This window comes from Petromyzon marinus, chromosome 39 (genome assembly GCF_048934315.1).
Source record: "Petromyzon marinus isolate PM22_M1 ecotype Great Lakes invasive population chromosome 39, UKy_Petmar_22M1.pri1.0, whole genome shotgun sequence".
Classification (NCBI taxonomy): domain Eukaryota; kingdom Metazoa; phylum Chordata; class Hyperoartia; order Petromyzontiformes; family Petromyzontidae; genus Petromyzon; species Petromyzon marinus.
The window spans coordinates 8,832,590-8,845,946 of record NC_133705.1 but is presented as its reverse complement, the minus strand read 5'-3'; the positions used below and the strand labels follow the sequence as shown (position 1 = coordinate 8,845,946).

Here is a 13,357-nt window from a genome sequence, read left to right as displayed (position 1 = left end):
GAAGCCCCTTCTTAGTGCCATACCTTATTACAGACCAATTCAGATCTTATTGGTCACCCCGTGCTTTTATAAATCTCAATGTTCATCCTACAAAGTCTTATCACAAGGGAGAAACACAAACAAATAGACAGAACATTTCTCTTTTTTGCCTGTATTGAAACGACTGTACGCCGTATGGACCTGAAAACTCAATTTCCTTGTACAAGAATACGGGGTAATGGTTTTTTTTTTTTCACTTGGATATCAAACTGAATGTTTTAGTCCTCGGAAAGAAATGCGCCAAAGTACGTTGGAACATATTTAACGGGGCGTTTTTTTTTTTTTATTCATTTGTTGGATATTTCACGTCAACTCACTCGCTGCACTTGAGAACCCGGTTGAATCGCAGCCGGCTGAAAGCCTGCGATTGAAGCCCAGAAGCTCGGTGTCGATGACTCGTCTCGGTCACACGATGTTATTGGCCCACAGAAAGAACCCCCCCCCCCCCCCCCCTCCTGGCCACACTAATCTTTTGAAGTTTGATATTGGCTGCCCGTCTTCACAGTCAAGATCCCAGTTTTAAACTTCTATGCCCACTGGTATGTTTTTTTTGAACAGTCAACATGAAGGCTCTATTTTGTGTTACCGAGCCACGAGTTAGATTTTCTGAAATTCTCACCAGGCACCTCTCTCCACACTTGTCAGTTTTTGACCTGTGTGCCTGTATAACCCTCTGTCTCCAAGACCCCCTCCATACCCTGTACGCACAGAGGGCCACTTAGTGCCGAGACAGCTGCTACATCTCCGTATGCATTGTTTATTATGTATTCATATTCTTTGAATTCCTGCGGTCACGAAAGCTTTAAGTCAAGATCTTCTCGTCCTTGTTTTTACCTCTAGCCAATCACTGTCCTTCCCCTGTAACTGATTATTTTTCGATTTAAAGCTTTCGTGACTGCAGGGATTCATATTATTGGTTCTTTCGGTAAAGCCACGTAGAAAGATTTATTATGTATTGGTTGTGGAGTAGGAGGCAACCGGAGAGGCCAGAGAATACTCATGCACATGAGTGTTTTACACCCGACACTGCTAACTCCTGGCCACTTAACATCCCTACCCTACGACACCTTGCAAGCCCTGGTTTGTCTTCCCGTCCAAAAGACTAATTGGGCTAAACCCTGCTTCGCGTATTCTGAGACTTCGTGAATGCGGGGTAATTTTGTCTCAGGCGAGTGAAGTCATTAGTGTCATCGCTGGCAAGCACAAGTCATGTGCCACTTCACCTTAGCATAGGTTTAAATTTATATATATACAGAAAAGACAAAGACGCCCCGTATAGCCTTAACAGACTGATGGGACAAGTGCTGTTAGCGAGCACTTATGAAGGCTAGAACGGTACACGAGGGGGTGGGTGGCCATCACCACGCCCGACCGCCTTTGATTCCCCAGTTACGATGTTTACACCACACCAGGTACTCATTTGAGGCTGAGTCGACCAATGGGAGGCCCATGACCGGTTCAGATAGTCGTCACTGGTGTTGGCCGTGAGTGGGAATCGAACTCTGGTCGCCGGATTTGTAGTGCAGCATAGCTAACCGCTACACTACCGCTCCCACGTAAATATATACACACAAACACACACAGGATAAAGCAGTGAACTGGTGCGGTGAAATGCTGATAACGCAGCATGGGGAAATGACGCTGAGATCACCAGATCTACACTCATGCCCAGTCTTGCTGTTGTGTTTTTTTCTGGAAAGTCGTGTTTTTCTTGGGAGTGAGACTCCTTCGCCGGGCAAAGGGAGGCTCGTGACACCACACCGATGCTGTGTTGTAAACCTCCTACAGCTGTTTGTCAATCTATTGCTGGATGGAAGGGCAACTCCCCACCGCCGCCGAGCTATGTTGGTCTTGGCCTTTGTTTGACCGTACTTCACCGCGCTGCTCCGTGCGAGTTTGCGAATGGGGTGGGGGGGGGTAACCCAGGAACCCGTTCAGATGTCGCTCGCCACCCGTGGTAGCCGTAGCAACAACAACTGATACCAGTTGATTGTGAATGTTCCTCTGGTTTTCTTTTATAAAGTGAGAAGCCTTATAGTATTATAACTTGTCAATTTTACCCAGGGCTGGGTGGGGAACACATGTCTGTTGTCTGTCTATCTGTGCAAGTCTGGCAGCCTATCAGTCTTCTCTATCCATCTGCCATTCTGTAATTGAGTATATGTATACGTGTAAATGTCTTTACATCTGTAGGTATGTTCATTGTATGGATTTCTGCTTGTCCATCGGGCTTACCAGTCTGTGTATCTCCGTTTGTAAATCTTTCAATTTTCATCTGTTAACGTAGACATAGGCCAACCTGTCAATGTTATTCCATCATTCTGTCGACACCGATAGTGCTATCTCATAAGCTAACGCTGCATGTGTGACCGAGATGACAACATTTTTGGCATGAATGCAATCTGTTTAATCTTAAGGTTTCGATAAACAATCTTTTACAATGTTTGCTGCGGTAATTCTGTGCACTCTGTTCTGCTTGGTGTGTGCTTATCTGTAGTAGGAAATATATTATTTTCGTAAGTTGCGAAACAATAATATCATGGGGGTAATGTTTACCCATGGTAGCAAATATCATTGCGTGTGCTGCTAATCTGTAATAGGAAGCATCGCCCACGTGCAATTTTCTGGTTATCTATAGTGTAAAATTCAGCCACCTCCAACTCAAAATTAAACAATGTAAAATCACACGAAATACTAGTAACTGCTACGCACTGTCCCTTTTGTATAATCCAGTCCTGTGCAGGTTGTGGGGGTTATTTGACCAGACTTGACCATGTTGGTCAGTGTGAGATTAAGAGAAGGCTGGAAGCATACGTGTGGAGGGTGTGGATATACAGCACAACATTGGTTTTTGCTCATGCATTTTACTGGCCCACTATGTAGCCCTGAATGCCCTCGTACCAAAACAGCAATATTCAATTAACCCTTTCCCATTCCAAGATGTCTGCACAATGCTGAGTGGGTCCAGTTCATCGCTGAATCCCGAAAGGCGCAAGTGGTTAGCGTTAATTGTATTTAGAGAGGCATAGCACCGTTACTTTTTTTAAAGACATTTTACTCACGGCAGAGAACTATCGGGACACAACCACACTCTACGATAGCTGGCGCCAGACTGCCACACGCCCTCCCGAATGGCCTCGTGGGAGCCTCGGCACTGATAAAGTTACTTCATTTTTTCGTCTGATTCCGTTCCGATGACGTACGATCCTTTCCTATGACGTACACGTACATCATCGGAACGGAATCGGAAGAAAAACTTACGACGGACACGTACATCGTTGGAATGGGAAAGGGTTAATTGCAACATAGGTTCAAAGGGCATTGTAGCTTTTTAAATCTCATCGCCATTCACTGGACTGCAATATTCTTAACATTTAGCAACCTGCCTCTGTGCCACGCAACGATTGTTTTTTTCTAGGTGGGTGCCACGGGAGAGTCTCGTCATTGTTGTCGTTTCCGTTATGTTTTTCAGTCGATCACAACAGGGTGATTCTGAAGGATGGTGATCAGTCCATTCCTGGCTCCGACTACATCAACGCCAACGTCATCACAGTGAGTCTCCCGGGGAAAGGTCCAGCAAAAACAAGTCTCTATAAATAACACAAACCACGCGGCACAGCCACGTCGGCCAGCCTGCCCCCACGTGTATTCCTGCGCTATTAGAATTCTCATTTGTGGGATGACCTTTTTTTTTTCATTTGGATGGATGGATGCTGGAGTTTTGGGCATGTCGTTCCGATCGTGAAGATCTTTGTTAAATTACGTGGTCCTTGAGTTCAGAATCGGAGTACAGTATAACCTTGGATTGCGAGTAGCTTGGTCTGCGAGTGTTTTGCAAGACGAGCAAAAATGTTAAATACGAATTTGATAAACAAGTGAGGTCTTGCATTACGAGCAGTACGTATACGCTTTGTCTGCCGGGCGTCACGTGATCACAACTGATATACGAGTGCTTTGATGTACGAGTGCTTTGTATTACAAACACGTTTCCGGAACGAATTATGCTCGCAATCCAAGGTTTTACTCTATTTAATTTTGCTGGAGGAATCCGATGAGCTATAAAACTCTTTTTCACAGATGTCCAGGAGGGGCGGTTCAGAACGTTGGAACAACAAACGATATGAAGACACGATAGCAGTGCAAACTACAAAGAAGGCAAACAAATCGCCCAAAAACATTCAATTTATGGCCAGGACTAATATCAGCGGTGATTCTCTGAACCAGTCGTAGTGCCTCCTATAGGTCTAAATCCGCCTTAAATGAGTACCTAAGGCGGTATGTAATCATGAGCACTGAGGACACAATCGCGACTGGCCACAGCGCTAGCCACACCTCCCTCTCACCCCCTTTTGTGCGCGGTGTCAACCTTCGTAGGAGCTCGCTAACAACAGCCCGTGGTGTGGGGGGCCACGTGGTATCTTTGGCTTGTGTCAGCACACGCATATCCGTGCGTGGGTATGTGTGCTCACGAGTGTGCGTGTGTGTCTGCGTTTGCGGGGAGCGGAGTGCAGCGCGCACCGTGCCACGAACCCGGCGACCCGAGTTTGATTCCCGATGATGGGCCAACACCAGTGACGATTATCTGAACCGGTCGACTCTGCCTCAAATGAGTTCCTGGCGTGGTGTGTAAAAAAATCGCCAATAGGGAGACAAAGGCGGTCGGGCGTGGTGCTGGCCAGCCCACCCCATCATGTGTCTTTCCGGCCTTAATAGGTGCTCGCAAATAGCGCTCGCCTCAACGGTCTGTTAAGGCTACACGGGGGATCATTGTCTTTCTGTGAGCAGGCAGACATCGACAATGGGCGAGTGGGCAGCAAAGCGCCGAAACGGTACGTAGCAACGCAGGGCTGCCTACAGAACACCATCGTGGACTTTTGGAGGATGGTGTACCAGGAGAACTCGCGTGTCATCGTCATGACGACCAAGGAGGTGGAGCGCAGCCGGGTATGTCCCCTCCCTCCTCACCGCTATCCCATTTCCACCCGGCCAGTCTCCCCCTCCCCTCCCGGCCAGTCTCCCGTCACTCCCGGCCAGTCTCCCCTCCCCTCCCGGCCAGTCTCCCTCCTCCCTCCCGGCCAGTCTCCCCTCCCCTCCCGGCCAGTCTCCCCTCCCTCCCGGCCAGTCTCCCCTCCCTCCTGGCCAGTCTCCCCCTCCCTCCCGGCCAGTCTCTCCCTCCCTTCCCGGCCAGTCTCCACTCCCTCCCATGCAGTCTCCCCCTCCCTCCCGGCCAGTCTCCCCTCTCCCGGCCAGTCTCCCCTCCCGGCCAATCTCCCCTCTCCCGGCCAGTCTCCTATCCCTCCCGGGCAGTCTCTCCTCCCTCCCGGGCAGTCTCTCCTCCCTCCCGGCCAGTCTCCCCCTCCCTCCCGGCCAGTCTCCCCTCCCTCCCGGCCAGTCTCCCCCTCCCTCCCGGCCAGTCTCCCCTCTCCCGGCCAGTCTCCCCTCCCGGCCAATCTCCCCTCTCCCGGCCAGTCTCCCCTCCCTCCCGGCCAGTCTCCCTCCTCCCTCCCGGCCAGTCTCCCCCTCCCTCCCGACCAGTCTCCCCTCGTCTCCCGGCCAGTCTCCCCTCGTCTCCCGGCCAGTCTCCCCTACCTCCCGGCCAGTCTTCCATCACAATGTCTCTGACACGAACACTCGTGTGGTTGCAGAACAAGTGCGTGCGCTACTGGCCGGAGGAGAGCTGCACCAAGGACTACGGCTACCTGCGCGTGTACAACGTGCGCGAGCTCTCGCTGCACGACCACATGCTGCGCCAGCTGGAGCTCACACACGTCGAGCACGTGAGTGGCGGGGGTGGGTGGGCGAGCGGCCGGTTCACCGGCACGTTGCCTCGCAGATTTCAGCATTCTGCACTCGACTGTGTTTTTGCCGCTCCAAGGTTTGACGTTCTGGAATTCATTTTCAGGTTTCATCGTTTTTTATGTTATTGTTCCCCTTCTTACGGCTTCTTCGCGATTGTACTTTCTGAAGGTTTCAATCTTCGGGTTTCACCCGTACTTATGTTACGATTGTAATCGCTAATTCCGTGAGATTGTCCATCGCGTATCAATTACTCTTTGGTTCTTTCGGTAAAGTCACGTGGAAAGAAATGTAATTAATTAATAGAATACGACGTTTCGATTGCAACACAAGCAACCATCATCAGGTACAAATGAATGAGAAAACAAACATAGTAAACTTGGAAATATAATGCAATACAACACAGAACGTCGGCCAACACAACAGTCAGCACCCCACCTGGTTGATTACGTTCTTCCAAATATTTTGCTAAATTTGAGAGAGAGATAAAACATAGACACGGAGACACACAGACAGACACAAGCAGAGAGATACTCGCACAGAGACGATCAGAGAGAGACACACACATAGGCCCACAGAAAGACAACGTCTCTGTGTCGAGGCCTTAAATAGAGAGAGAGGGGGGAGGGGGTTTGGGGCAGAGGGGGAGTTGTGTGGAATTCCTGCCCGTAGCGGCCGGAGGACAGAATGGACTTAATAAACAAGCATGGAACAAGCATGGTAGAAAGCAAATTTAGTCAAATTAGGAAGTATAATGCAATGCAACACAGAGAGTCAGTTAGCACACAGTTAACGCATCGCCTGATTGATTATGTTCTTCCAAGAATTGCTAAATTAGAAGTTAAGTGTGAAACAAACAAGCACGGCAAATCCTCCCCGTGGAGGTGGTTCAAACTAGATTCGAAGCTTTCGTGACTGCAGGAATTACTCTTTGGTTCTTTCAATTACTTTTTTCAATTTATTTCGATGCCTTATTTGCTGCGTTGTACGTCTCTATGATAAAACACATGCAGAATCGAAAATAACGTATTTTACGCAGCCAATTATATTCGTGTCTCGTACGCCTCGCAATAAATTATCTAGATTGAAAACTAATTTCTTTACAACTGCTTTTTGTGTTTAGTCTGTCCTTCCCCGCACCTCCGATTAGCACGGTTGGCTACGTATGGTGCGAAAGAAATTCAACATACAGGCATACAGTCCATGAATCGTTACAAGTGAAACTGTTCGATAGAGGCGCACACACTGTTGTAATAGGGAGGCAACACTATTTATTAGCTAACACAACGGTTAAGTCTTAACAGTACACACAGGGTGGTGACCACCGACCTATTCTCTCTAGCACTGACACTCTGATAGGACTGGCGGTGGCCAAGCCAGGAGGGCTACTGCTTGGCCACGCTGACTGGAGGCTTGACTTCACTCTTCATGAGGCGTCTTCATCCCGGACCCGAGCAGCCTCGCACCTCGTGCGGAGCCCGCTTACACGCGCCTCGGCGTGGCCAGGTCACACCCAGGCCACGCCCACCTTCGCGTACCCTCGAGAAGGCTCTGCTTCTGGCACGTGGCCCCCAAGGTCCCCCTGGGGTCCCCGGCCCCCACCTTGATCCGGTCACGTGTCCGGCCGGGTTCATCCAGAGTGCCACGGACTCACACAACCCCCGTGGCACTGACCGCGACGGCCTCCAGACTCCCCGACCCGACCGTGACGTCATTCCCACATCCACACGTAGTGACGTCATGTGTGTGTACAGACTCACACGGCAGTGACGTTACAAGTCACTACACAAGTGATAAGTTGCAGCAGCAGCCGTCCTTGAGTGATCGCGATCATTTGCCTGAGGTGTTGCGGGGCCTCTGTATCTTGCATTGACACGTGTCCGTCCATGCCGCTCGTTTGCTGACACTTGGTCCTCACAGTCTCTTTCCGCTGCGCGTGTGTCCACTCCGCAGCTGGATGACACGCGCGTCGTGTGGCAGTACCACTTCAAGGCGTGGCCCGACCACGGGGTCCCCAACGAGCCAGGAGGGGTCCTCAGCTTCCTCGACGAGGTCAACCGCCGCCAGGAGGGCATCTCCGAGGAGGGGCCCATAGTCGTCCACTGCAGGTGCCTGCACACACACACGCGCGTGTGCGTGTGTGACTTCTGTAGCAGGCCTGTGACGGTTCTGCCGCTTTGGAGAGTCAATGCATGTGTATGATGTGAATTATAATAATCCTCATGATGAAGGTTAACACTTTCAAAGGAAGTATAATCGTAAGTAAAAATTATTTTAATTCATTCATGGATATAGAAATGGAGCAGTGGTTAGCACACTGCACTGTGAATCGGGATAGCTTGAGATTGATTCCCGGCCACGGCTAACGTCAGTGACGAGTGTGATATCTGAACTCATCCTGGGCCCGCCTCCGACCCACACACTGACCAGCATCACGAAGCAATGGTCACATTGACAGCAGTGAATTGACAAAGGGCTGAGCGAGTCTCAGTATTTTGCGCGTATGATACGCGACAATGCGTATATATTTTCAAGACAATGCATATGCAGGCAGTCCCCGGGTTACGGAAGGACCCCGGCTTACGGAAATCCGACTTGACGTCAATTGTCCCATGAATCGTATATATATAAAAAAAAACCTATATGCGGAAATGTTTGCGTTAATTACGTAAGCGTAAATAGTGCAGCGCGGATGAATACCGCAGAGAGCCGCCTTCACTGAGCCCGAGCGTCACTAGGATTAAAGTAAATGGATTTTTTCTTTGCGTTCCGTAATTCTTTTCCTCTTGTAGCATTGCTTGATTGATTATTTTCTATGCTTAGAACTATCTATTTTACCCATGTTTCTATTGCTAGTTTTCTTGATTTTATGTTTACTTCATGAGTTATTCACTGCATGAACTGTGTGCATCTGTGTGCGTGCGTGTGTATGTGTGTAGACGAGCCTAGTCCACCTTTGTGTGTGCGTGTGTAGTGGGGAGCGATAGTGTGGCTTTTTTCACTCCAGCGCTGTCCTGCAGACAGTCTCGTCCCTTCACCTGATGAAGGCCGCTTGTGTTGTGGCCGAAACGTCGTGATTTTTTGTTATTTTTACCTACATGACTTTACCGAATAGAACCAAAGAGGATAGTGTAGCGGTTAGCGCGCTGCGCTAAGAACCTGGCGACACGGGTTCGATTCCCGCTCACGGCCAACACCAGTGACGATTATCTGAACCGGTCCCGGGCCTCCCCTAGGTCGACTCAGCCTCAAATGAGTACCTGGTGTGGTGTGTAAACATTGCCACTAGGGAGACAAAGGCGGTCGGGCGTGGTGCTGGCCACCCACCCCCTCGTGTACCGATCCGGCCTTCATATGTGCTCGCTAACAGCACTTGCCCCTACAGTATGTTAAGGCTATACGGGGGATCTTTGTCTTTGTAAAGTCTAGGCCTAGCCGAATGCACGGTAAACATTTGGGAGTGACTGCTTTCTGTTAAAATTAATACGAAATTTGACGAATTGAGACAGTATATGTTCCATCAGTTTAACAATGGGTAAGTGTTAGGGTAGATATTCAATGAAATGAAAGAATCGTAGGAAGTGCAGAGGGTATGTACAGCGATACGATATGGGTAGCGATCGAAAACCGGACGTCAGTGCGATACGGTACTGAGAGAGAAAAGGGTAGGAGGGGTTGTACAACTAAAGGATTTTATCATTGATTTTGGGGAAAAATTGTTCAGTTTCTGACGTACAGAAAATTCTGGTTATGGATCGTTCTCTGGAACCTCTAACGCTTCCGTAACCCGGGGAGCATATTTGTTTACATGTTTTGCCACAATTCTGTATTTGATGTTTGAACATTTTAACAATTCTTGTTTTATCGCCAGAAATGGGCAAAGCCCTCTCTGATTTCTTTCAGTGTGTGACGCACGCACAAGACACATCTTCGGGTAAACAATTCACGGTGCTCGCCGTCTAACTTCTGCAACTTTTATTGTAGCGCTGGGATTGGCAGAACGGGCACGTTCATCGTCATCGACATCCTCATCGACATCATCCGCCAGAAAGGTTCGCGCGCCGCGACGTCGTGGCCTGCTCTTCCGGGCACCCCACTCGACATGGTGCCTTCTCACGAGAGAGCCGTGTGATCTATTACATTTAAACCAGCACCACTGAACAAATTAACTCGTTGGTGTACCTGAACTTGGTACCCCAACGAGTTGTATGTTTAAGTAATACATCTGACAACTATCATTCCTTGCAGAGGAAACACATGCCAATTAACTGATTACTAATCTATCATGTAATTACAATAACCCCCACCCCTCCTCCGCCTCTGATCTCTGATTGGGTTCAGTTATGACGTCGTCCTGCTCTATTTAAGACCGGAAGCAGGTGGATGGCTTCGCTATCCTGGCAAATCGCCCGATGATGCTGTATGTAGTTACCAGCGAAAAATGTGGATTTACTCTCTAATACACCAGTGGGCTGAAGTCAACTAATTGGCGCGTTGTTTACGTGACAAACCTTACTGGCTGTGTCGGGTGGTGGAGGCTTACGACACATTTATACTTACGCGATCTAACCCAAAAAACCTTAAATTTTGATTTAAAGCTTTCGTAACTGCAGTAATTCATATTCTTATTTTATTGTTTCCCTTCAACGTGACTTTACCGAAAGAGCTAAGAATACCAAAAAACCTTTATTATGTATATTTGGAGTCCATGTGTTCTTTCCCTCTCCCCGTGGTGGTCAAGTGGATTGTTCTCCGGGTTCCTACAGTTTGTCTTCCGCATTTATAAACATGCGTTTAGATTGTTTGACCGCCACTATAAATCCCCACATGTAATGGCGATATGAGCCACGATGACTTGTGGCCAGCTCACCTGTGAAAAAGAGCTAATGTGCTCGGTGGGCTTTACCTGATGAATATCGGTTTTATTTTTTAAAAATCTGGTTTTCAAGTATGTAGTGTGTTGATTGACTCGGCCAAATCAGTAATTACTGCAAAGTAAATGTTTTTGTTTGCACAACTTTGGCTAATTTTAGCTATCACACTAAAAAACACATTTCTGAGTGACATGAACACATTTCTGAGTGACATGTAACAAACAATGTTTGTGTGCCTTGTGTGAATAAAGAAGTCTGTTCACGACACTTCAGGATTCGTTTTGTGGCGTCAACTTCTGGGGTTAAGTAAATTTTTGCCCCTTTTAATAGATCTCTATAAGAGTGAATCGCATTTCCCTGTGCTAGACTTTGATGTGTAAATTGCAGTCCCGTTTAGAAGGCACTGTGAGTTGTAGTGGAGACTGGCAAAGGTACGCATGTATGTAATATCTGTATGTTGAACTTATTTCGCACCGTACGTAGCCAGCCGGGCTAAGCAGTGCAACAGTGATGCGATTTTGCCACACGTGCATGGCCACTCATCGACGTCTCATTGCTCGATTTCCTTTCCCTGCCCAGGGCTCGACTGCGACATCGACATTCCCAAGACCATCCAGATGGTGCGGGCGCAGCGGTCGGGCATGGTGCAGACGGAGGCGCAGTACAAGTTTGTCTATATGGCGGTGCAGCAGTACATCGAGACGGTGCAGAAGAGGCTAGCCGAGGAGCAGGCAAGTAACTCGTGCAGCGAAATAATCCGCGCTGTCATTGCTGTAACTTGCCATGACTCGGGGGGGGGTGGGGGGGGGGAGGCGCAGGGGGCTGGTCCGGATTTTAATCGAGAATCTCTCCGAGGTTTTTCTCGTCAGTTTTTTTTTGCGCGCAGGTTTCAGCTGGATCGTTTTCTCGTTTTGTTCCGTCTCTCTTGCAGGCGTGCGCCCTCCGTTCGCCCGCATGCACAGTTTGCATGAAAAAAACGCGGGTGTAATTTGAGCGAGCTGTAAAACGAATCGTTTCTCGCGCGCACGGCTCGACGAGTGGATCACTTTTTTCCCAAGACAATAAAGAAACGCGCCTTTTTATGTGGCGCCGCAACGCGCGACCGCATCTCAGGAGGCTGTACAGAATAATAGCTTGGCGTGGTTATTGTTATAGAGCGAAAGCGACAGCCAAAGGCGGAGCTGGGGGGAAAAGGAAGATCTTAAGCCTGGGCAGTGGAGGGGGGGGCGGGGAGCCGACAGCACAGACGGCTCGAGGAAGGGAACTCCAAACCGTCATTACGCGCGAGATGATTGATTCTATGCTGCCTGGTAACCGTGCCGACCTTTCTCAGCAGAAGATAAAGAAGAAGGGAGTGGAGTACACCAACATCCAGTATTCCGCCGCCGACTTCGGGGGCGGCGAGGGGAACATGACGCCCCTCACACCGGGCCGAGTGTCGCTCTCGTAAGTCCGTCGTCGTTGTCGCCATGATCTATTCACTGCTGGATTAATTACTCCCCAACCCCCCCCCCCCCCTACCCTCTCTGCTGGGCTCCACATATTCTCATTTGGGGGGGGGGGGGTTCTGTGAAAAGATAGTTTGGTTCCCAAACTGTCCTCTTGTCTGGGGGGCCATCAAAGGAACACGTGGCAGGGTGGCGCTCCAGTGGGTAAGACTCGTCTATCACAGCCAAAACGACCTGGATTTGATTCCTGACTCGGGCGCTTTACTGCGTGGAATGTGTTTATCCCTCCCCCTGTTCTGCATGGGTATTCTCTGGGTTTTCCAGTAACCTGCCATAGCTATAAAAATATATATATTCCATACACTCTATCTGGTGTTCTCCTAACATCCATTATGCTAAACAATTAGCTGCAAAATTGCTCATTTGAGGTTACACACAGCGAAATCGGTTCCTACTGCGTAAACTTGGCAGGACCCTCCTGAAAAAGAATCTGGAGACTCGGTGAGACTGTGCCAGGGCTAACAAGCAGATTCATAATAATTACAACAACCCAAAAACACATCACATAGCAATGTAGCCACATTCGCGAAAATCCCACGGAGTAACGACACCGCACGCTGATGGAGCGCCACGTGTGTTTACACAGTGGTTAGTAGTGGGTACACTGTCCGATTCACTGGTGTGGAGGATTTGTTTTTGCGGGATACGGTGCAATATGACGATGCAGGGAACGCTCCGCACTCTCATCAGGAGGGTCCTGCATTGGGGTGTTTGGACAAATCGTTTTTTTTTAAATGGTGTTTCTCTTGATTCGTAATTGATTTGTTTTCTTTGGGTAAGATCACGGAAGTAAACTGCGTGTCGTATAGCCTCCTCCACCAGACACAGCCAATTCATGGAGTCGTCGTGTGAACAAGCGTGCCATTTTGTTACTGCTTCAGCAGCACTGGTAGTGTTGTTGGAGAGCAACGCACGATGTTTTTCAATTCGTTACGACGTTTCGCTGGTAGTTACAACCAAAACATTAATTGTGAAAGCCTACGTGTTTAAATGTGTAGTGTTCTTCTTACAGGTTAAAGCCAATGTAGCCAGAGAAAACCCCATAAGTGAGAGAGGACAACTCAGAAATGCCCATGCAGCGAGGTCTACAAACTGCCATCTCCTGACGACCCGGCAGTTTGGCGAGTTTTTTTTTTGTGG

General features: G+C 48.9%; 1 protein-coding gene across 1 annotated transcript in view; it reads left to right on the top strand.

Annotated features, from left to right (window-relative positions):
• Nucleotides 1-13,357, top strand: part of LOC103091722 (tyrosine-protein phosphatase non-receptor type 11) — an 88,453-nt gene that overhangs the window by 55,329 nt on the left and 19,767 nt on the right. The window contains exons 8-14 of the mRNA XM_032968302.2: nt 3,512-3,591; nt 4,825-4,983; nt 5,685-5,816; nt 7,789-7,943; nt 9,820-9,887; nt 11,289-11,440; nt 12,046-12,155. Coding sequence (XP_032824193.2) covers nt 3,512-3,591; nt 4,825-4,983; nt 5,685-5,816; nt 7,789-7,943; nt 9,820-9,887; nt 11,289-11,440; nt 12,046-12,155 — 856 coding nt within the window. The remainder of the gene's footprint in view (nt 1-3,511; nt 3,592-4,824; nt 4,984-5,684; nt 5,817-7,788; nt 7,944-9,819; nt 9,888-11,288; nt 11,441-12,045; nt 12,156-13,357) is intronic.